At 46.1% G+C, this 25,187-nt stretch overlaps 1 protein-coding gene across 8 annotated transcripts in view; it reads left to right on the top strand.

Annotated features, from left to right (window-relative positions):
- Positions 1–6,810: 6,810 nt before the first annotated feature.
- The window catches only part of FHDC1 (FH2 domain containing 1), a 38,419-nt gene continuing 20,042 nt past the window's right edge, over positions 6,811–25,187 (top strand). For 3 of the 8 annotated variants that reach the window (XM_059697819.1, XM_059697817.1, XM_059697813.1), the window contains exons 1-4: positions 7,047–7,191; positions 13,423–14,048; positions 22,100–22,161; positions 22,802–22,904. In XM_059697819.1, the coding sequence (XP_059553802.1) occupies positions 13,560–14,048; positions 22,100–22,161; positions 22,802–22,904 (654 nt within the window). In that variant the 5' untranslated portion in view covers positions 7,047–7,191; positions 13,423–13,559. Of the gene's footprint in view, positions 6,944–7,045; positions 7,192–7,718; positions 8,616–12,628; positions 12,809–13,422; positions 14,049–22,099; positions 22,162–22,801; positions 22,905–25,187 lie in introns of those variants that run through there. The other 5 variants (XM_059697815.1, XM_059697816.1, XM_059697820.1 and 2 more) reach the window with 5 other exon arrangements.

Raw genomic sequence — 25,187 nt, 5'->3', positions numbered from 1 at the left:
GAGGCACCTGTGCCGTGGGGCTGGTGGGGTAGAATTCCTTCCTCTGCACTCCCCTCCCTAGACAAGGTTTAACCTGATTATGCCCAGCAGGCAAGCAGGCACCCTTGCAAATCAGTCTTCTTATTGAGATAAACTGTAAAGAGCACATGCTCATAAAGGAAAGAATGCAAATCTAAAAAATAGGTTCAAATCTTTGATGATGGGGGTGGGGGAAAGGGGGCAGGGAAATGTGTGAATTTTCTCTGCTTCCCCTTATTTATGCTCCTCTTAAACTACCAATGTGATGTGCCTTGGTGACCCCAAACCTGCTTACAGTAAACAGGAATCCACAGTGCGAGGTATTTAATTTCCCTGGGAAGAGAGATTGCCTTTCTTTTTCTTTCTTTTTTTTTTCTTCCTTTTTTTTTTTGGTAAAGCCATTTCTAGCAGAAAGATATAATTCTGTTGTACACTAATAATAATAATAATAATAATAATCCCAGTGTACATTAAAGTCCTGTGGTTAACTGTTTGCCTGTATCCATTCCTTCCCTGTGTAAAACAGACACCCAGAGTGAACTGCCCACCAATCACCTCACAGGAAGCACCACGACACAAGGCAAGACTCAGAAATTCTGAAGCTCCTTACCCTGTGCCTTCCACAAGTAGGTGTGTGAGGGAGCAAGCCAGGATTTTACCTAGCAAACCAGCAACATTTCAAGAAAAATTTAAAGTAGACATTTGCTCTTTTCTTTAGCCTAGTCCTGAGAAATCCCCTCCAATAGAAAGACACTTTGTATGGATACATTTTAATCTCTTTTAGGACCTGATACACAATTTAACACACAAAGGTGATCATAGGCACAAAAATACTAGGTAAAAGGAAGTTAGGGAAAAGTTTTCCATCCACTTTAAACTACAAATGGTCCATTTTAATTTTTGCTATAAATTGGGCTTGGGAAATATTAAGATGCTAATTTTTATGGGCTCATTTTATTATTTGCTATCATATCCAAAGCATTTACCATCTTACTAAAAATAGCTTAGTGCAAAGGGATTGTTCATAACTGGTACAAACTCAATTTCCAATGGGAAGTACAAAGGGCTTTAAAAATTGCTATGTCACCAACATGTCCTTTCACCTCTCCTTATGTGCCCTACAAAGTCCTGCACAGGACATGTACATAATATTCCCCCAGGGAAACACACACACACACACACACACACACACACACACACACACACTACACCACATACCAATATTGTTGATTCACTGGGTTTCTGTTTGCAGACTGCCTATACTACATGTGTTATGATTTCAAATAATTGTTTGCTTTTCGAACTTAGAAGGGTAAACAATTGGACAACAGTTAAAACCAGTAACAAAAGAAGTTGGCATCAGACATACTCTTTAACTTAATTCCTTTTATTGAAACTCATACACTTTTATGTTATATTTTAAAGGTATTTTTCTCCTCAAAATTTGAGTAACAGTCAGACCCTACATTGATAATGAACACCAATCAGTTTCCCAAGCGCTATACCAATTGTAAACTTCAAAAAGGCCTAGCTGGGCCCTAACCGGTTTGGCTCAGTGGATAGAGCGTCAGCTTGCGGACTGAAAGGTCCCAGGTTCGATTCTGGTCAAGGGCATGCACCTGGGTTGCGGGCACATCCCCAGGAGGAGGCGTGCTGGAGGCAGCTGATTCATGTTTCTCTCTCATCAATGTTTCTAGCTCTCTATCCCTCTCCCTTCCTCTCTGTAAAAAAATCAATAATATATATATATTTTTTAAAAAGGCCTAGCTGGGAAGGTTTTCTTGGTGAAGAGTCAATGATATATGGAACATGGATTTGAACTGTGTGGGTTCACTTAACATGCAGATTCTCCCCCCGACCCCCCCCCCCCCCCAGTAAATACTGCAAATGTATTTTCTCTTCCTTATGATTTTCATAATAACATTTTATTGGTAAGGCTTCCAGTCAACAGTAGGCTGTGTGGGGATCCCTTTGCACTAAGCTATTTTCAGTGAGATGGTAAATGCTTTGGATATGATAGCAAATAATAAAATGAATTATTGGTAACATGTTTCCAGTAAGACATGTTATTGGTAAGACTTCTAGTCAACAGTAGGCTGTGTGGAGATCAGTGCTCCTAACCCCTGCGTTGTTCAAGGGTCAACGGCATTTCTCTTTCCTTGGTCTCCTTTTCTTATCTCCCCCCCCCCCCCCACACACACACACATTCACACACACACTTTGAAAGAGAAAAAATTGGCAATTTGCTCTATGGAAACATAGACAGGCAGGGGCAGGGGCCATAAGACATCTACTTAACTCATTCCTATATGCTGAGTAAGGGTTGTCTGTAATCCCTCCTACCCTCAAAACAAATCAGGAGCTATTATCGACAAAGTACCTGTATGTACATCTGGCAAGGGCAATGCCATTGACACCACCATGGATATCAGCATCACATGTGAAAAGCATTTTCTATTTAAAACTTTCAGAAATCACTACTTAGCATCCAAAGATTTCTCCCTCTAAATGATCAGAGAATAATATATTTTTTACTATATTTAAAGGCAACTTACTATTTAAATTTCTTAGCCTGCAAAAATAAGACATCATTTTATCAGGTCCAAGTTGTTTGGGAAATTGTAGTAATATAATATCTGCATTTTGCCCATGAGATATTTGATGCAAATTTGCATTCATTGTGCCCAGCCAGCGTGGCTCAGTGGTTGAGTGTCAACCTACGAACCAGGATTTGATTCCCGGTCAGGGCACATGCCCAGGTTACAGGCTCAATCTCCAATATGGGGCATGCAGGAGGAAGCGATCAATGATTCTCTCATCATCGATGTTTTTATCTCTCTCCCTCTCCTTCCTCTCTGAAATCAATAAAAATATATTTAAAAATAAAATAAATAAAAATTATAGTATAGGAATGTAGCTATTTTTAAAATTTTACATTCTTTGTGACAGTAATGATTCTACTGACTTTATTTATTCTACAGTTTCCACTTTTTGAAGGAAACAAGGTCTGGCAATTTCTCTTAGAAATGATTGTTACTAGAAGGTCTGGTGAGTCTTTGTAAGTCTGTTTATAGAGTTGGTAGTTTGTTTCTTTTGGAGTTTCCAGTTTTAAGAGCCAAGACATAGCCTATAATCTAAATCTGAACAACTGGTCTCATCAGATATGCTTTTAGAAGAATAAAGATTAAAGATTAAGCAAATCTCAGTTCAACTGAGAAAGGTAGAGAGAGGGAGAGAGAGATTTAAAAATCAGTTTGATGTCCCAATCCTATGCCAGAGGGACTCATTTCAGTGTGTCCACTGTGGTTCCCGAGCGGGCCCATGCAGCCAGCTCATGAATTAGACTTTTTCCTTAAGCAAATAAGCCCATGTTAGCACTATAAGCCTGTTATCCTTTGGAATGGATCCTGAAATTTGATTCATTTTTGTTTGAGGCTTTGTTTAGTGGCTCCTAATGGCAGACTCAAAATACTTGACGTAGGAAACTGAGAGCTTCTCGGGGCTGAGGAGATGAAGCCAGAAGAAAGAAATGGGCAAAAGAAATGGAGCAATCTATAAAAGACAGGCTGGGAGGGGAAGAGCAAGCTGCAAGAAGAATTCTTCTACAGGGCTTGGGGCTGGCACCTGTGAGGCCTGTTGCCTGGGCCACACTAACACAGTCCCTGTGAAGTTTGGCTGGCTTGGAAAAGTGCAAGCTGACCACACTGACCACTGATCAAGAGCCCTGCAGTAGCAGCAGCAGCCATCTCCAAGCCACAAATTCCAGACAGAGTGGCTAGCACACTTTTGGGAAACAGAGCAACAGTTGATCTGAACTCCCAAGCACAAACTTGGGAGAATTAAGGGTGTGGTTAACAATCCCCATATTAATAGATGAAGACTAAGTTGTTCTTTAGATTTGCAGCCTTAGATCAATCCATCGAGACACTAAGTCTATTTGAGAGTTGTGTTCTGCTCTACTCAAGTACTTCTTGGCCACCTAATCGGTCCCAATATAGAAAATAAGAGTCAAAATAAGCATGACATAGCCCTATCTGGTTTGGTTCAGTGGATAGAGCATCGACCTGTGGATTGGAGGGTCCTGGGTTCAATTCTGGTCAAGGGCACATGCTCAGGTTGTGAGCTAAATCCCCAGTACAGGGTGTGTAGGAAGCAGCCAATCAATGATTCTCTCTCATCATTGATGTTTCTCTCTCTCCCTTTCCCTTCCTCTCTGAATACACACACACACACACACACACACACACACTCTAGAGGCCCGATGCATGAAATTCATGCACTTGAGGGGGGGTCCCTCAGCCCGGCCTGCACCCTCTCCCAGTCTGGGAGCCCTCAGGGGATGTCTGACTGAAGGTTTAGGACATCCTTAGCACTGCTGCAGAGGCAGGAGAGGCTCCCGCCACTGCTGCTGCGGCGCTCGGCAGCCATGAGCCAAGCTCAGGGCTCTGGCTGAGCAGCAGTCCCCCTGTGGGAGTGCACTGACCACCAGGGGGCAGCTCCTGCGTTGAGCATCTGCTGCCTGGTGGTAAGTGCATGTCATAGTGACCGGTAGTTCCGCTCTTTGGTTGATTTTCATATTAGCCTTTTATTATATAGGATAATTGGTGCACAACTTACTTATTATTCTACTAGAGGCCCAATGCAGGAAATTCATGCGAGGGGCTTGGCCCTCGCAGCCCTGGCTTCACCCGGAAGGTCATCTGGAAGGAATCCAGAAGGTCGTTTGGCTGTCCAGTCTAATTAGCATATTATGATTTTATTATTATAGATTTTTTAAAAAAATCACACATTCAGGGTTGGTAGATATGCTGCTTGAGTGAAATGGAGATAAAGGTAGGATGCTGCCAGAGTGTCTGACTGAAGACTGCCTCTATTCCCTGAAGGCACATATGTGAACCTATAGAAGGTTTTGAACAGGTATGTAATGGGATGAAAACACGGATCTGACAGCAGAGTCAGGGAGAACAGGAGAAAGAAAGCTGAAATAGTGGATGCAGGAGTCCAGTTTGATTTCTCTAAGCTAGAAAACAGAATGTAGGGTTTCTAGGATTGTTGTGAGAACCAAAGGTGATGTTTGACAAAAGGCCAGCAGCACGTAAATATCAGTTTCCCCTTCTAATGGGAGCTGGTGTGGTGGCAGTGGATATAAAGTATAAATGTAAGAGATATTACTTGAGAAAGAGCACAACTTTGGCAAATACTTGGATATCAGGAATTTAGAAGAGAAGAGGAATCAGAGGAAAGCTGGATTTTTTAATTTGAAAAATCAAGTCTGAAGTATGGGATGTGGGCAGGAAGAGTTCTAGTTTCGAGAGAAAGATGAGTTGGTTTTTGACTCTGAATTTGGATTTGAGATATTATAGGGACAACCGATTCAAGAGTCCCTGACATAGAGGTGAAATCGGAAGTGGATCTGCCTCGGGGCTCAAGTTTTCATGCCCTCACTTTCCCTGGACACATTTCTAATCTAGTGTTGAGTTTGTAAGCATTTTTTAAAATTGTTTTTCTTTAAAAAGTTCCCTCAAGAGTTACACAAGCTTCAGGCCCCACAAAACCTGGACCCAGCCAGCTTGAAGTCAGAAGCAATGCCATGGGATAATGGGAGAGAAAGGGTTGGAAGAATCCAGTTACTGTCCTCAAAGGATGAGACGGGTCAGCAGAGGAGGCCAGAGAGGCAGAGAGGAGGCCTGCAGGCCAGGGTGCTGCAGGGAGATCAAAGGAACGCTGGCTGAGGACGGGTCAGTGGACTTGACCTCTTAAAAAAGTGACTGATTTTAGCACACACTCAGTATGGGGTGGGGGGGGGGGGCTCAGGTTGGAGGGAGGCTGGAGGAGTGGAAAGTGTGCGGTGGGTGCCTCATCTCAGGAGGCTGACATAAAAGACTTTTGACTTTTGCCTCTATAGTCAGTGTTCCTTTAGGATTAATATTAACTCCCCTGTCTTTCTGTTTTATGACATTTCCTACTCCTGGAGATTTTCTGTGGCCTTAGTTGGATCGATTTCTCTTCATAGTTAGTGTAAGCCTGGTTAACTGCTAAGAAATGGGCTGTTGGCTGGGATGGATTTTGTTTTGGGGATTTTTTGTTTTGTTTTGTTTTGTTTTGTTTTGTGGCTACCCTAATAGATTCTCTTTTCTATCCACACATAGGTCGTATATTCTGTCCTGGAGTTCAGGGGCAGAGACCCAAGGTGGAGAGGTGAGGCCATCAGGCTGCTGAAAAAGCGTTATCTGGGCTCACCTAGGCAAAGGTAGCGATGACTTCATCCCCACCGAGGGCACCACCCCACTCCTGCAGCTGACTTCCCACCAGCCGGCTGGCCCGGATAGGTTTTCTTGGACGCCTTTCCCATTGCCGGGCATTACTAGTCACTTTGAAAAATATGAGATTAAACTGTTCTCCCGTTTCCTCCAGTGCGGGGCCATTCCCAGACACCGTCTGTTCCTATAACGAAAAGGTTCCTGTTATAGTCACCACTGAGAATTAAAAAAAAAAAAAAAAAAAAGTAAACTTACAGGTTGGCAGGCCCGAGCCCAGAGAGGAGCTGACCTTTGGAAGCTCCTTCGCGGGCTGGGACCATCCACCCAAGCGCTGCCTGGTGCTCCAGGGAGAAACACGTGTGGGCAGAGGATGGCCGGGTGCACATTTGGGGGTGCGCGCGCGCGGGTGCACAGGGCAGGGTGCCGGGGAGCTGCCGCAGAGCTCCTTTGTGGAGGGCTCCTGCCGGTTCGGAAGCCAGCTTGGCGCCTCCCCTTTGCTGGTTCCCCGCGGACACCTGGCTCTTCGGCACGGTCCGCACATCTCTGTCCCCCACCGCCCTACTTCCTGCGGTGCCCGACCACCCGGCTCCGGGGCAGCCTTCGGGGGCGGGGAGCAGCGCGCCAGGTCGTGGCTTCCAGGCCCCCGGGGCCCCGCGCAGGTGAAGGTGAGCGCGGCAGCGCGGACGCCGGCGTGGGCAGAGTGGGAGGGGGAAGGGGCCGAGCAGGAAGGGGCGTGCTAGCCTCGCGGCGGGCGCTGGGAGCAGCCTCGGCCTCAGCATTGTTACCTGCGGCAGCGGCAGAGGCTGCGCCCCGCCCCGCGTCGTCCTGCCTCCTCGAGGCCCGGGGCTGCCGGGCTGCACTGACCGGAGAAGAGGCGGCGGCGCTAGGAGCTTGGAGGGCGAGCCGGTCGCGGGTGAGTGTGCGCCGTCCGGCTGAGGACGAGGCGATCCCTGCCCCGGGGCCACCGGGACCGGCGACTCGCGGCTCGGAAGGGTCGGGGGCGATCAGCCGGAACCCCGGGCTGGGGTGCTGAGTCTTGGCTGCCTTCGAGCCTCCCTGGGAAGGCTGGGGCATTTGAGCGCCCTCCATACCCACCCGGGTGACTTTGGCGGCTGCACTCCCCTGGCCGCCGAGGACGGGGATCGGTCCCTGGAGGCGAAGGCGCGCGGGTCTGGACCCCTGTCCGGAGACCGAGCTAGGTCGCGGGCCACCGCCGTGTTGGACCGGGTCGGCTGAGTTAGCTCTAACTGCTCAGACTCACGGATACGCTGCGCCCCCGCTGGATACCCGCCCGCCCAAGAGCGCGCAGCTGGGGGCGCCGCGCCGGGTCCCTGCCCCGCGGGGACACTGGACTCGCCCCTCCTGACAGTGGGCGCGGGGTTGGCGAGGACCGAGGACGAGGCGGCTCTCGCTCCCGCACACTTGCTCCTGCCGCGCGAAGTTCAGGGAAGGCGCGCCCGGCACTTGTGCAAGTTCGGGGAGGAAGCTGGGGGGCTGGCGGGTCTCCTCCCGCCGCCGCGGTGCCCCAGCCCGGGGCCGCGGACTCCGGGTTTAATCCTCCGACTGAACACCAGGAGTCTCCCTCCACGGCTGATCGCCGGCTCTCGCCGCTGCCTCCAGCGGAGCCGCAGTGCGGCGCTGAGGCTTTCTCCCCGGCGCCCGGACCCCGACCGCGCGCGCGGGGGGTGTCGCCGCGGCTGTGCGAGGAGAGCCGAGTCCGCGGGCCAGGAGACCTCCACTTTGGATTCCAGCAGACACCTTTCCCTCGTTAGCCCCCTCCCCCGCCCCGGGGAGCTTTGTGCAGCGGAGGGGCGGGCAGGCTCTGAAGCCCGGGACCTCGGGGTGAGGGGGCGGGGCCTGGCGACCCCCGGTCCCACCTCGACCCGCCCGCGGCAGGGGCGCCGGGAGGGGCGAAGGGGTGCGTGGCTGCTCCCATTGGTTCTGCCCTGAGATAAGGCCGACGCTCCCGGAGGCAGAGGATCCGGCCCTTCCCCGGCGCCCGCACGGTAGTCCCGGGTGCCCCCTGCACAGCAGGCGGCGGCCCCTCCGCAGCTCAGCGCGCGCCCTCGCCCGTCGCCGCGACCCGCAGAGCCCCGCGGCGCGTGGAGGCGGCCGCCTGCGCCTCGCACGGCTCCCCCGCCCTGCAGCCGCCGCGGTCCATCCAGATAAGGACGCCGCTGCGGGCTCGCGTGCCGTCCGCGGGGACCTCCCACTCCCGGCGCCGCCGGACGCAGAGCGGGGCTCCCTGGGGATTACGGCGGACGCGGTCGTGTGGCCGGACGGGCCGGGGGCTCGGGGCCCGTGGAGCCTTTTGTGCGGCCCAGCCCGGGCGTTTTGGTGAGTGGCGGGAGCGGGGTTGGGGGGCGGAAGGACGGGGTGGACCGCTCGCCAATGCAAAGACTTAGGGGACGACTCTGTATCCGACTTTGGGAAAGAAAACGTGTCCCCGGTGTCCCCGGTGCCCCCGGCGTGGAGTTTCTGCAGGACGAGTCCGTTTCCAACAGCTGTTTGCGCAGACACTGTGGGGTCGCCTGTGACTCCCGCTCTGCGCTCTCACAGCCGTCTGCCCGGAATGAGGAGCCCGCGCTTCCTTCCTTTTCTTTACAGCATCCTTTGGCGCACGTTTTGCTTTTTTTTTTTTTTTTACCCTTGGTTTGGGGGCATTGAGAGAAACTGGAAATGCAGATTCAAAAACAGGCGTTCTCTCGCCGCGCTCAGGGCGCTGCGCTCCCAGGCATCCGTGAACTGTTTGTGTTGTGCTGTAGTTACACTCGCTGGCTGGAAACGGCCTTCGTGGCCAGCTCCCAGCTCCGGTTCGCCTGTGTGGTGGACATTCTGAGTGTAGTAAAGGTATGGAAAGAGGCCCAGGGGAGGAGCCTTTTCCCGATGAGTTCGTGGGGAGCAAAAGTTCCCTGTTTTAGAATTGCCTGTACTCTCCAGCCTTTCTTTCCCCCCAAATAAACTAGGGCCGTGGGCTTCTCTGCCGCTTCTCCCCCAGCTTGGCATGTTCCGCCCGCGTTTGCCATCCGAAGGGCATGGGCCAGCCCTTCCTGCGCCACCTCATCTGGGACACATGTCAGCAATCCAGCGGGAAGGCTCTCTGGTGTGGGCTTTCCTTTTGATGATGGTTGACCGTCCTAGGGGGTGAGTGACCAGCTGAGCAACAAGCCCCACTAACCCCTCTCTCAGGAAAGCTCCGAGCTCTGAACTCTGACTTTCAGGAGCCTGTTTTCCCACTGAATATGCCGAAATGAAGCATATATACTCTCTTTTCTTCCCTCTCGCCCACTCCCTTCAAGGGAATAGCGCTTTGACTACGTTTCTGACACCAGGAGCAAAGTAATGTGGCTGTCTAGGCAGGAGCGTTTAGAAAGGGGCCAGAGGGCTTCTTTGGAGACCCCATGAGCATGCTCGTTCTAAGACTTTTAGCTTGCTGATCAGCTAACGGCTAAGGCCATGGTTGCAGAGTCCCCTTATTAAAAATTCACGTGGTAAAAAAGATACAGCCTCCCCAAGAGCGCCTATCACTCAGACACACCTGTGCTGGGTCCTGATTAGCACTCGGGGACTTCAAGAGAAGTTCTCTTCCGAGCCGGGCCGGCAGCTCTCCATTTTACTCAGAGCGGGGCATCTTCAGCCGGAGCAGCCACTCTCCCTGCTGCTGCGGTCCCCCGTCTGGGGATGAGATGTTAAATACAAGCCTGTCTGTCTGCCCAGGGGAGATTGATGGATACTTGACATTTTCCAGACAGAGCGAGGTTATTTATTTCTATTGCCCCTCCTGGCAATCAGCGGCCGTGATCAACAGCCAGTGTCTTTAGGGCACCTGTGTTTTCCCTGCGGACTTAGAGCGGGTATGTTTGCATCTTGACTGTAGATAGCACCACAGGAAATTAAATGTTCTTTGTGTGTCCTCCTGTTCTAATGTCCCCTGAGACGGTGGAAAGGGTTAGAATGTCTGTCTGCACTGTCTTTCCCCTACCTCTGTCTGACATGTGAAGTCCGGGCCAGGGAGGAAGCCCTATTGTCGCCAGTTGTAAAAGCCTTAGCATCTTGGCTAATCATTACTGGACAACGTATTCATTGGAAGCCGTTGGGGGCCCCTAAGATTCTTGTATGTTACCGTGGGGAAAAATTAGCCAGACAACATACCAGGAACAATGTTGTAAGTTTTCTTTTGTTCTTTCAGCTTTTTCAGATGGCATTCTTTCTCAAGATAGGGCAGTGGTTGGAATCACGCCAAAGCATCACTAACTTATTTATTACTTTGACAAGCTTTTATCTGGTACTTCCCCATGTAACTCGTAATACTCAAAAAGACATGCAGCCCTGACCGGTTTGGCTCAGTGGATAGGGTGTCGGCCTGCGGACTGAAGGGTCCCAGGTTCAATTCCAGTCAAGGGCATGTGCCTTGGTTGCGGGCACATCTCCAGTGGAGGGTGTGCAGGAGGCGGCTGATCGATGTTTCTCTCTCATCGATGTTTCTAACTCTCTATCCCTCTCCTTTCCTCTCTGTAAAAAATAAATAAAATTAAGAAAAAAGACATGCATTCTTTGGAGCTTTGGTATTGGAAGATAGTCTTTCTCACTCTATTAGTATCTTCACATTTGCTATGTGAGGTTTAATGGCCCATCTGTGCATATATTTACTCAGCACTGGATGAGTTATTGCTTTCTAGGATAGAGACTTTTTTTTATCTTATCATCATTCTTAGCAGGGATAATCTATAAACAAGTCAGCATATCTGGGATTGAAGGGTTAGCCACTCTTCTATACATAATTAGTGAATTGGAGGATTAGAACTCTTCTATACATGAGATATATCATGTACAGAAGTATTTTAAAATATGTAAGGATAAACTGCCAAGATTACCTGTGCAGTCTTGAAAAAAGAAGAGTTCAAATATAACTATAAACTGTAATTGACAATGAGTCATTTGCTTTAGGGGTGCCAACTATGAAAACAGCCTGGTTTTGCCCCTAATGATAATTATGAAAACTCCTTTTAAAAGCCAGTTGCATCTCAAGTGAGCTGTAAGTTGGCTTGGATAAATATTTTCAGTTTTGCTTTCTAAAATATTATCCAATGATGATGACTACACAACACTGCGAGTGTACTTAATGTAAAAATGGTTAAAAAGAATCATCCAGTTAACAGTTGGCAATGCTATTTTCTAGCCATATGTAATTTCCAGAATCTAAATATTCAAACATTTCAGAAAAACATCCATTCTTGATAGAGATAATTTAATATATAATCACTGAGTATTAAAAAAAGACAAATCTCTGAAACCTAGTAACTAAGAAAGCAGAGAATGGAAATATTAAAGGTTTCTAGCAGCCTGAGCATTTTTTCTATAAACCCAGTACATATTTTAAAGCAAATGTAATGCCTGGGGAAGTAAAGAGAAATCATGTACATATGATACCAGTTGATAATAATAGTTAATTATAGATAGGCATCTTGGTAAGGACTGTCCATATATTAGTTCATATATTCTTATACAAGCCAGTGAAACGGTATATCCTTATAGAAGAGGATGTTGAAACGTAGGGTAAATAACCTGCCTCACCCTAGTTTGCACATCTGAGGATCTGAGGAAAAGCAGCCTATTTCTGGAACTTCCACTCTTATTTCCAAGGCAAACCTGCTTTAAAAACATTTTTTTAAAAAGATTTTAAAATTGAATGGTGATAAGCTAGAGAGAGATGAAGAGGGGGGAAGAGAGAGGGAAAGAGAAATATCGATGTGAGAGGGAGCCTGCAACCCAGGCATGTGCTCTGACCAGGAATCAAACTGACAGCCGTTCAGGGCATGGGACGATGCCCAACCAACTGAACCACACAGGCCAGGCGGCAGTCCTGCCTCTTGTATGTGGTTCTGAGTAAAAAGTTTAACAATATTTGAAGTAGTGATATCAGACAGTTTACTCCTGTGTAGCGCAGCATTGCTTGACCAATGTGTTAGTGTAAGTGTGAGCTTTGACAGTGATGCTGTACGAGGACAATTACACTCAGAAGTCCAGTCTGAAAAGCCTTCCCTTTGGCCCTTTATGACCTGGAGGAAACAGTCCCCCTTTCATACACCCACATAGTCAGGTGCTCACTCCGTGTCCTGCCTGGGCTCCCTTCTTCCACGTTCCCACTTACCTGTCCTTGTACCTGAAGAAATGTAGTTGTTTTGACCCCTGTTTTCACATCAGGTCCATAACCCAACCCCAAAACAAATATGTAAAGATCGGTAAAAATACAAGCCACTAAAATAAGTCAGTGACTGTGGATAAGGGGTCAACGTGTGGCAAGTGTGACACGGCAGCATTTCCTTGTGTGTTTGTGTCTTTGCTAATAGTTTGCGGAAGAAGCAGAAGAGACAGGGGAGAGGTTCTGGTGGCTTCCAGAGAGTGGCTTAACTGGAATCCGAAGTGATAGCATCGGAAGCGATAGTAGAGGTCATGTAATGTATCCCAGCCTCCTAATTTTACAAATGAGAAACTAAAGTCTAGTGAGGTGAAGTGACTTGTCTAAAACGGTAAGCAGCAAAGCTTGATTCAGAGCTGGAACCTTTCATCTGTGTGTCTAGTGTTTGCTCTATTTTCTGGGAAGCCATGTCACCAAGTGGAGCAGGAACGTGGTGGCTCTGACTCCAGGGGTGTGAGTTCAGCCATTATTTTATCCTCTGCAAATCCCTGCCTATTATGTGCAAGGTGATCGGTAGAGGACATAGCCACACTGGGGAAAGGCAGGTCACTAATGCCTAACGCTTCAGTCTTGTGCGTAATTTCCCTAGGGGTTGGGTATCCATTGTCCCACGACACTGAGCCAGGTAATGAACAAGTAGTTTATTCATAAAGTGAGCAATACTAGCTGAACCTATAGTGGGTCCTCAGCAAATGTGTTTTATTGATGAACAGAAGTTTTCCAAGTTGGATTTATTGCTGCTGTTTTGGCAACATTTCCAGGTAGTAAAATTTGGTTCACATTTTAGAAAAGTATTAGTCCCTTTTTTATTGCTCTCTGGGATGTATTTCCCCTCATTATTTTCATATCCAGTTACTCGAGGAGGGCTGGCACAGGCCTCTGACGGGAATAGCTTGGATTGGAATGTTTTCCTATACTGACTTTAAACTTGTCTTATCTTTGTAGGTTTGGAAGATGACACACAACGCAGCTGCCTTTGTCCCTGGTGGCAGACCAGCGTGTGAAAAAGCATGACACAAGTTTGAGGTTTGTGTCTGCGTCCTCAAGGTCAAGAAATTATCTCCTTGGAAGGCAACAATACTATGCATGTTATGAATTGTGTCTCCTTGGTCAGTGATAAAGAAAATGGGACTATCGCCACAGCAGCTGGATTCATGATTGAGGAAACACCGCCCCCGCCTCCTCCTCCTCCTCCACCCCCTCCACCTCCACCATGTCCATATTCAGAGGACGTGTTTGCTCCCTCTCTTCCCCCTCCCCCACCACATGCACTCCCCGGAGGGCCTCCGGTCCCTCCTCCCCCTCCAGAACTGCCCCCAGCATCTCACTTGAACGGCTACCACCTCGGTAAGAAAAAGCGGATGAGAAGCTTCTTTTGGAAAACCATTCCGGAGGAGCAAGTGCGAGGCAAAACCAACATCTGGACCTTGGCATCCAGGCAGCAGCATCAATACCAAATAGACACGAAGACCATCGAGGAGCTCTTCGGGCAGCAGGAAGATGCCACCAAGCCTTCCCTTTCCAGGAGAGGAGGATCTTTAAATTCGTCCTTCAAGGAAGCGAGAGAGGAGGTAAGAAGGGGACGTTGTTTTGAGTTTGGGGGTGTACATACGTTTGAAAACTTACTAGAATCACTAAGAAATAACATAAGGCCCAGCCGGCGTGGCTCGGTGGTTGAGCATCGACCTATGAACCAGGAGGTCATGGCTCGATTCCTGGTCAGGGCACATGCCCCGGTTGTGGGCTTGATCCCCGGTGTGGGGTGAGCAGGAGGCAGCCAATCAATGATTCTCTCTCATCATTGACTTTTCTATCTCCTTCTCTCTTCCTCTCTGAAATCAACAAAAATATATTATTTTTTTTTTAAAAAAAGAAAAAAACATAAGGCAAGGGGATGCTGTGCTCTGGGAATGACAGAAAGGACCTTACATGATGAACTTGAGCTGAGTAGTAACAAAGTGGAAGGAGCGTGCATGCCGGACCCTCCCAGGCATCTCGGTGGATTATGACCTCATGCAGAGAGCATGCTCTGTGGGGCCATCGTCCTTGGCTTCTCAGCGCTGCCCTGTCTCTGCACATCTGCGGTTTCCCCTGGTGGAGCACTTCTGCGAGGAGTCCAGGATTACCGTCTCCAGTGAGACTAACACAAATCTTAAGTTCCTGAGCTCAGGCATCTGCGATCAGCTGGAGCTTTCTGAGGCAGCATGCCTTTTGTTAAATAGCATCATTAAGTAATGCACATCCTTAGGGTTTTATCCTTAGTGTTTCCTCCAGTTTTCCTTGCACAGTGTTTAGTGAAGGCCCTGAATTATGGCCGTTGTGGACCAGAGATTTCCAGAGAGCCAAAGCGTAAAGCTGTTTTCAGATAGACTTTCTAGGAAGCGTATTTCCAGGTAACACGCGGTGTGATACTTGGAGAAGAAAATAAAGCTAGCAAGTTACAAGGCATTCACTGGAAGCATGGCCTCCCAGGATACAGGCCACTCTGTATTATAGAAACTGAGTCCAACATCGTGTGTGTTCGTACTCTCTGTAGAAACTCGAGTAAACATGGAAAAGCCTCTACTTGCAAGAGGAAATAATTAGGAAACCAGGGATTAAAAGAAAAGAATGCTGCCCACCAAAAACAAAACAAAACAAAAAAAAGTAACAGAAATGCATCATTTTTTAATCTGCTGTAAGGGAACTGAGAAAATAGGTCAGAGATGGAGGTGTGAGATAAGAGTAGGCAGGGCTCTGGAATGAAGTAGCAGCTCCCTGCATTATTGAATTCTCGAGCCGACAATATTGACCTCTTTTCTCTCTGGCTCTTAACTTCTGTCCATGAATTCCCTTGGGGGCCCTTGAGGCTGGTGGCATGGTGCCCTGTTGAAATAGCCAAGAGTCGTCTGTTTATTATAAAGTGTGGAGAACGCTGGGATTTGAATTTACTGTAAGCCGTGACATGCATTTGAGAGGAAGTCTTCAGGAAAACCCTGAGTGTGAAGCACAGGTTTCCCCTGCTCTTTGCCTTATGCAAAGTCCTTGCGCTTCGTAGCAGACCCTTTCAATCCTGGAAGAAGCAAGAAGTCATTTCCTAAGTCCCCTGGCCTTCGCCCCCGCTGCCAGCAGAGGCTTCTTAATGCACAGCAGGTCGTTTCTCATCGCTGTGTCTGAGCTCCACTTTACTGAATTTCAAGAATTTTAAAGGAAAGAGTGGGTGGGCACATGTGGAGAAAAGGTGATGTCTCTGAAAAGCACCTGTGGAGACAGAAGGGGGCTCGGCTCACCATGTTTCTGGGGAGGCGGCTGGTCCTTGTAAATGGGGGACATTTATTTTGCCAAATGCTATGAGGCACTTGCTGCTTTGTGTTTGTGAATCGGAGAGAGGTTAAGGACCTCTCAGAGCGGGAAGAGAGTGGCAGGGAGTGTGGCGACTTTTCCCACCTGCGGCAGAAGCGGAAATGTCCATTTCTAGGCCAGGTCTAAAGTTCAGGGGGTGGGGGAGAAGAGTCTTTCTCCTCACCCCCCTTCACCCCTGTATCTGAGGAACATCTTTACTTTTTTTCCTTTAACGTAAAAGAAACCAAAACACCTGAAAGTGAATAATTATTTAGCTAGTTAGTTGTTATGTTTATTTATCCTTTATTGAATTTATTGGTTAATAAAATGATATAGGTTTCAGGTGTACAATTCTATAATACTCCATCTGTATATTGTACTGTGTGTCCACTACCCCAAGTCAAGTCTCCTTCCCTCACCATTTATCCTCCCTTTACCCTCTCCTACCTCCCCCACCCCCTTTCCCTCTGGTAATCACCATACTGTTGTCTGTCCGTGAATAATCATCTTTTTAACTGTGGTAAAATATCCATCGACCATCTTAACCATTTGCAGGTGTACACTGCAGTGGCACTGGGACAATCACGCTGTTGTGTAACCACCTCACCATCCATCCGCAGAAATCTCATCTTGCAAACTGGAACTCCCAGTTCCTGGCAACCACTCTTCTACTTTCTCTATGAATTTGACTGCTGTGGGTACTTTATATAAGTGTGATTGCACAGTATTTGACTTTTTGTGACTGGATCATTTCACTTTGCATAATGTCCTCGAAGTCCCTCCATGTGGTAGCGTGTCAGCATGGTAAGGCTGGATAATATTCTGTTGTAGGCATACACCACATTTGTTTATCCAGTTTTCCATCCATGGACACTTGGGTGGCTATTGTGAATAATGCTGTTATGAACATGGGTTTGCAAATAGCTTTACTTTTAACACATATAGGTCCTAATCTGAGAGACAGCATACTAGAAAGAAAAGTTAAATCACCATAACTGTGTAAGCAAACAGCCTAACTCTTTAGTTCTTCATACTCAGGTAGGGTAAGTAAGTAGTTTAGTAGATGGATAGATAAGTGCATATTACATAACATTGTCACAGAACAGGGTTATCCAGAATTATTTTCAATTTTCCATGCTGCCTCCAACATGGCTAGATGTATCATATGTACTTTCTTTTTTTGTCCCAGTAAAGAATACAGGACGTGTGATTTTCTTGCCTCATTAGATTTTCTTCTAAAGCGGCTACAACTCAGCAGAGTGGTAGTCTAACAAGGACCAGTGTTAGAAGTTCCGGTTCACTCTGTAGTAGGGGAAGCCCAGGGTTGACAGTTTAGTCCTCACTGCCCGTCCGTGTGGACTGGAGAACTCCTCCACAGCATGTTGAGCAGATGGACCCACCCGAGCCTGGAAACATGGCATCCCAGCCGTGACCACACAGCCTGTAACTCTGGAGGCTCAAACGTGCCGAGGATCAGGTTATGTCCCCCTGGAAATAATAGGCACCTCCTATGGCAATAGCCTGCCATTATGTGGTTGGCTCATACTTTCAAGGGCTTAGAAAGCCTTACAAATAAGTTCCATTATACTCCAAAGGAAGAAGTTTCTGGAAGATAGGGAAGACCTGGGGCTAGGAATTGCTGAATTAAGGAAGAATAACCCTTAACAAGTGAAGTGGAACATTTAATAAGGGGGAAGAGGTTATGACCTATTACTACTATCCTTGTATCTTCGTTACCTAAATATTAACTTGAGGAGGCTACAGATGTTACAATAATAATTAAGCTATAATAAAGTAATTAGAAATAACAGATTTATATAACTGGTGATGATAATAAAAAGATTCAGCTCAAACTCTACCTCCCCCTCCACCCCCCAAGCTTGTTGATCTCACCCCTGAGAAGTTCCCCGTTCAACGGAACCTCAGCCTCCTCAGAGCCCCACACTGGTTGTTGGGTCTGTACTTGTCTCACTAGAATAGGAAACTGTCTTGAGGAAAGGAACAGTCTTACCCATTTGGTGTCCTTCAAAGAAACTAAAGCAACTGAGCTGACAGAACTGAACTGAGGGAGCAAAGGGACCACCTTACAAGGTGTCAGTCAACATGACAGGTCAAAGCTGGGAGTCGCAAAGAAACCACTGTGAGATGGATAAGGGCTGAGGATCTCCCGTAAGACATGGTGACTGCTGTTGAGAACACTGTATTGTAAAAACTGAAATTTGCCAAATGTTCTCACCAAAAAAAGAGAAAAAGATAAATATGTGAGGGGATGGATGTGTTCATAAGCTAGATGGGGAAACCTAACTAAAATCTCGAACTGGGGAAAGAGGAATGGCGAGAGAGAAAATATGATGGAGGATTGGTTTTTCAAATTCATGAGAAGTCATGTTTTGTTCTCCCACACCGTAGTTCAGGGTTCAGTCATTCTTTCTCAACTTTTGTTCCGACCCCAGTATATTGTAGAATTCTGGGATATGCTCAGTCCAGAACTGTATTGAAAGGGGACTAAAAGCAAAGTTTCAACTGGGTTTTCATTTCCCTCCCCCGCAACATTGGGGGAGGAACATTTCCCACGTGACAGCCAACCAAAAATGAAAAACCATTAAAACCCAAAGCTAAGGACATATAGAGCATTCAGGAAGATTTTTAAAATTTTGCTTTTCAGAATTTGACATAGGATTGAAATAACCAAAAATGATTTAAAATTTTCTTTTTCCACCTGAGGACATTATATTAAGTGAAATAAGCCAGTCACAAAGGGACAAATAGGATATGATTCCATTTACATGGGGTACCCAGAATGGTCAAACTCCTAGGGACAGAAAGTGGAAGGGTGGTTGCTAGGAGAGGGGGAGGGGAAGATGGGGAGTTAGGGTTTAATGGGTCCAGGGTTTCAGTTCTGCAAGTTGAAGAGTTCTATGGATGGATGGATGGTGATGATGGTTGCACAACAGTGTGAATGTACTGCATGCCACTGAACTGTACACTTGAAAGTGGTTAAGATGGTAAATAATGTTATGTGTATTTCACTACCACTAGAAAACAAACGTTTCCTCTTCCTTTTGAGAATATGGGAGGCAGATTTTGTAGTGATGTGACACTAGGTGAAAGTACATGCGTTGTAGTAGAAGAACCCAGGAGAGCTTACGCAGAGGTGTTAACAGGGGCCGTGGTGTAGCCATGCACATCATTGTGGAGCACCCAGTACGTACCCTGGTTTCAGTGTCTCTGAGGGTCTTAGGACAACCCCAGCCACCCTGGCCAACTGTGGGGAGACTGCTGTTACCGCAAGTCCCCTCACATCGTGGTGGGACATCCTCCGGATGGGATGAGCTGAGCACATTACCTGTTGGCCAGGGATGGTGTAACTCCTTGGTTGGCCTTTAAGGAAGCTCGCTGGCTGTACCTGCTGGTGACTTGAGCGGAGTCCTGCCTCCATGTGCTGCGGCGTAGATACAGTTGACTGGAACTGGTGGGGAGAGGGAGGGACCCATCGATTCTTCCCTTTTCTTGGAGCAGTTGGTCTGACCTGTGGAGCCTGCGAGTCTCACAGGGGGCCCACGGGTAGAGTCCATGGCTCTGAATGATTCCAACACCCCAGCAGTCCCACACACATTCGTTTCTGAATTGCCCAGTTTTGAGCTGGCAAGCGTTTAGGAAGTAAGATAAGCTAATTTACATGGATAGTGATAACCCTCACTGAAGGACTTTAACAAACACTTTTCTAACACTGCTTTGGAAGGATCCAGTGAGATAACCAGTGGGAAAGACACTGCTCGTGCAAATCTGAGGATACTGCCCCTGGGGCGGGGAGCAGGCCCTGGAACGTTATCAGTTGTCTCGTTTTTCCTGTTTTTTTGATGAGGCACTGGGCTGTTTTCCCTGGTGGGTGCAGTCAGTCATGACCAACCCAGGTTTTTCCTTAGGAATATTGCTGAATTCTCTCAGTGGCCAGTTTCTGAAGCCTTGCTTCAGACTGTAGAGACAACTGCTGTTCCAGGCTGGCTGCCCCTGCCTTGGGCATAAGGAAGCCTCTTTGTGCCTGCAGGCTGTCTTAGCTGGTGACATTTCTACCCATCACCCCACACATACAACGGGGGGTCACCAGGGGACTTGGCCAACCCCGTGGATGGCTTTCTTCAGATCTGTCCCCATTTCTGGAGAACTATTCCAGTGTGAATAACAGGCTGGAGGGGGAATATTTGCCAATTCTCTTTACTCCTGTATCTCAGTGATATTAAAACTCACCAGAACTAGAGTGAAAAGGAAGCCGATACACCCAGGCTAACGTTTCAGTTCTAGTATTGCTTTGGGGAAGTTATAAAAATGACATCTCCGAGGCTCTGTTTCCTTATATGGTAAATAGGAGTATAAGACTAATGTCTCCATCACTTTTTCAGCAACAATAGCTGTGGGATCTCAGCCAAGTGTGCAGAGTCCCAGAGGGCTGAAGGGTGAAGATGATGAGGGTGGATTTGGGGCATTGGGGACCCAGGAGGGTGCCACCATCACGGGTTAAACATAGCAGGAGGTGGTAATTTAATGAGAGAAATAAAAAAAGGTATTTCCCCATTCTGGGTGGAAGTGAGTACAGAGAAAGTATTTTGGATATCAATCAATATACATGTTCTTACTTGTTAATTTATGAATTATAATAAACACATAGTTGTTTGTCATAATATCATTCTGGTATGAGCCTTCCTCCTTAAAGGGTGATAACTTTGACAGGTTTTTGGGTTTTTTTTCTCGCCACTCTTTCTTCCTTCCCTTCCCCCCGCCCCCCCCCCCCCCTCACCCTGAACTTGAACTGCAACCCCAGGGTAGGATTCCAATAAGGAGCTGGCCCTTTTAACTTGGGAGTTTATTTTATGGTTGGCAGGTGATTGTGTTAACATGAAATAAACCCCTAGGATAGTAAATAATGTGATTATTGAAGATTAGTGTTGAAATGAAGGCAACCATACTCTTGTAAAAATTTAACCTTATAGCCAGGAAGTGCCATTAACTTTGGTTAACATTCTTGTTAGTCTTGCTGTTTCCTATACACTTAGAAGCAGGCCCAGAGATCAGGAATTTAATTTGAAACCCGATTCTCTTTTGTTCGCAGTGAATCACATACATTTGGAAAGGAAGAGCATTATAACAACATTCCTATTTTAGCGAGTCTCCCTTTACCAAAAAAACAAATGGAAAAAATTGCAGCAGTTTTAAGGTTTTCTTTCCTCCACACATTCTGGACATTTACTTCCAGAGAAAGAAATGGCTTCGTTATTTTATCCCCCACCAAAAAAAGTTCTAATTTGTAATGTGATAAAACTCTTCCAAATTATTCATTTTGAACAACTAAAACCTATTGCAGCCAAAATCTGGGTTTTGATGGTACATTGGAATAGCCAACATATTTCATTAAATTAAAGATGATTCCGGAGATGTTAAAATGTCAAAAAAATAATAATATGTCTTCAACTTGGTAAAACACATCACAAGAGTTTTCCTTTTTAAATTATGAGTAAATAAAATGTAGGGCACTTTCTTACCTCCTCCTAAAAGGGCTGTTGAACATATATATTCTTTTTCAATGAAAAGAAATTTCTCTTTTAGAAAAAAATTAAGAATTTTATTAAATATTTTTTTCTTATCCCTAAATCAGAGTTGGGACTCACTCTGAAATCACTTCAGAGTTATTTTTTACCTTCTCGGTTCAAAGCTCATGTGATTCTTGCTATACTAAGACATTTTTTCCAAGTTAAGGCTTTTTTTTTTTTTAAATATATTTTATTGATTTTTTACAGAGAGGAAGGGAGAGAGATAGAGAGTTAGAAACATCGATGAGAGAGAAACATCGATCAGCTGCCTCCTGCACATCTCCTACTGGGGATATGCCCGCAACCCAGGTACATGCCCTTGACCGGAATCGAACCTGGGACCCTTCAGTCCGCAGGCCGACGCTCTATCCACTGAGCCAAACCGGTTTCGGCGCAAGTTTAGGCTTTTAAATGTGGATTATATTATTTTAAAAGGAAGCTGCTAAATTTAAAAATATATAATTTATTAAGAATTATATAATACCATGTGTAATTATTACAATAAAGGAAACATATTGTAGAAAGTTTGGGGAGATGATAACATCTTACTATATGTAAAACTATATTAGGTATATCAATTAATCACTAGATGTACACACTGGGAATTATTCTCTTATAAATTGGAATTATATTTTAATAGGTTTTCATTCTCTTCATTCCTTCAACTGTTATTATTTGTACTTGAATGATCTTATGTGTCTCTATTTTTTTTACAGATGACTATCTTGGATGCAAAACGGAGCATGAACATTGGGATATTTCTTAAGCAATTTAAGAAGTAAGATTTTTGCACACAGTTGAAACTTGAGCATCAGAGTCTGTGGGTGTGAGCTGAAATTCAGATTCTAACATGAGGGAAAATCATTCCTCAGGCTTTCAAATCCTTCTCAGGCAGATGGCTTTGATGAGTCCAGCACTTTATGCTGTTTTCCTCATGAAAACCCAATCTAGTGGCTTGAAATAGGGAGAATTGCCATACAAGCCTGGTATGTCAGGGAGTTTATAAATTCATCTGCAGTGTTGCCCCATGAGTGGAGGTTGGGCTGGTGAGTCAAACAGTGGTGAAGTCCAGGGGGCGAAGGCGAGGGCTCTACTGGAGTTTCATGAGACCGAAGGGGGTGGTTTTCTTCTCCCAAAAGGAGACTCCAGTGGTCGTTGCCACTCTGACTTTTTTGGGATGCCTGGGGTGGGGGGTGGGGGGCGGTTCTGGATGAAGTGGCCTCTGAGTGGTGTTTCAGGATCTCCACTTTTCCTGGCCGTGGGTCTGTGGTGATCACTGACACACAACTGCCTGTTAGACTGGGAAGAAGGCGGGATGGAAAGGAGGGTGGAGGTGATTTGTTTTAATTTCCACGGGCTTGTGTTTCTTTGGCACGCGAGCAAACGTGAAATGGAATCTGATTAATTGTCTTTTCAAGGTCTCCTCAGTCCATTGTAGAAGATATTCATCAAGGAAAGAGTGAGCATTATGGATCAGAGACACTGCGAGAATTTCTTAAACTGTTGCCAGAGTCAGAGGAGGTAAGGAATTTGCCGTGTGAGTTTTAGATGTTAGGAGTGATGATAAAAGCTTAATATTTGTAGGAATGTCAAAAATCACATGGGAAGGGAACTCTCCTACCCAGGATTAGTTTTCTCACATAAAATTAAGTGATCCAGTGGAAAGAGCATGGGTTATGGGGTTAGAGAACCTAGGTTTAAATTGGAGCTCTACCCTTAATTGAGAAACTTGGGCAACTTTCCTAACGCCCATGAACTTTAGTTTTCTCACCTGTAAATTGAGGCTATGATGCTACCTCATTGGATAGTGAAGATAATGAAACAGTAGTTATGCGTCTGACATGGTACTTGGCACATGGAAGCTCAATACATTTTAATCCCATTTCCCATCATCTGGCGGATGATCTTTGCCTAGGGTGTACGTGGATTGTTTTATAATGTGTATACTTAAAAAAAAGTAAAGACCAAGTAAGCCACTTTAGGATAAAGATGCTCTAAAATTTGGGAAGGTAGGTAAATTGTTAATGAACGTTGTCTATATAATTGACGGAAAGTTGGAGATTGCTGTGATAGCAATGTAGTACCGCAATATAAAGTTATTGATTTTTTTTTTTTTTGGACTGAATTCACTGACTTTTTGAATGGTTAGGAGCTTGATAGAAAAGAAAACAGAAAAATAATTTTGTAAAACCTCCCAAAATTTTAATATTATCTTTTATTTCTGAAGAAGCGACCTTTGAAAAAAATCTAAAAGAAATACATGAATATCTGTGCTTGTAAACATTTGAATAATAATAGTCTTATAAAGTAAAAGGTATGTTACCCTCTTACACATACTGCAGTTCCTCCCTCTCCCATCCCACTCCCCTTCCCACACAGCATAGGTGGAACTTGACTTTAGTACCATTAATAACAATAAGATAAACGTATTTGTACTTTTTACATCAGTGATAAACTCACAATGCCAAATCGAGAATTTTATTGAGTAACTAGACATTCTAGATACATCTAATAATCTCAGCCTCTCCCTATCCTGGGTTTTCTGTTTAAAGTTAAGTATAATTTATCTTAGCCAAGATTAATTAATAGGATTTTTTAATGTTAATAAAAGGGTCTTAAAATATTGAGAAAAAGGAAGATTAAATCATCGCTTACCCAGATCTTGTTTGCTGAACACTCTAATTTTTCTTTTATGTGGAAAATGGGAGTTCCCAAATTTTAAAATGAGGATGAAGATGGTTGAATTAATTTGGATTTTAAAGAAGATTTAGTTTCTCTCAATATCTTAATCCTGCTTGGGCTTTTTTCATGACTCCTCAGCACTGCTCTGGTACCCACTCCTAACTGATATTGACCGTTTTTAAGCAAGGGTCAAATTTGATTGCACAAGTGAAAGTGCTCTGAAAAGCCCTAAATTTCTCACTAAACAGAAGTCAGGCATGAGGGAGGCTGCTGTCTTCACGCCACGAAGATGTGGGAGATTACATACGGCTTTCTTAATATCTTCTAATTTAAAAATCAAAGGTGATTCAGGAATGCAAAGGCTGTGGAAGACTAAGGGATTTTTCAAAGAAGCAACTTAGCTGTCAAACTGCTCATGTTTTAAAAAGCTGGTTTTTTGAGTTGTGTGTGGGATATAATTGACAGGGAGGAAAGTTAAGGGCAAGATGAATAAAACCCACCCAAGGCTTCCCTGAGGCCCCAGGCGCTCTCTCACCCTCAGACTATTAGCTAACCTCTGGCCTGGCTGTGAAATCCTGCCTTCCCAGCCCCTGAGCCAGGCCCAGCTGTTTCTCCCACCACCCTCCTGCTGCAGGGCCCTCCTCCGTCTGAATATCTGACCAGCTTGGTCACTCTCCTCCTTGTTTACATTACTGACTCTTGGCTTCAGCTCACCACACCCTCCAAACTCAACTGGGAGCTTCCTTCAGCAGGAACACCCTGACAGTCCTGCTGGGTGTCACTTGGCATCCCTCCCTAACACACTCCGGGGGATCTGTGCTGGCAGAGGGAGGCCCAGTGAAAGCCGAAGCCACCCCATGACCCATGCCCGCTGCAAGGTCAGATTAGCTTTAGTTGTGAGAGCTGTGTGGCCTCTGGCACCACCCAGACCCAGGACCAGCCCTAGAGTCTTTGGAGGAGGGTGGAGGATGGAGATGAGGCCAAGGAGGAGACAGGGCCAAGTGAGAGAGGTTTAGGAATGTGGCAGAAATATGCTAATCAGTGCGTAAGTGTACGAGTAACCTCATGTTGCTGAGCCTGTGGCATATCGTTCTGTGCTCATTTTTAGCACAAGAAGGGACT

The sequence above is a fragment of the Myotis daubentonii genome, chromosome 5, assembly GCF_963259705.1.
Source record: "Myotis daubentonii chromosome 5, mMyoDau2.1, whole genome shotgun sequence".
Classification (NCBI taxonomy): Eukaryota; Metazoa; Chordata; class Mammalia; order Chiroptera; family Vespertilionidae; genus Myotis; species Myotis daubentonii.
Note: the sequence above shows the minus strand (reverse complement) of the source record. Positions and strands in the feature narration are given on the sequence as shown.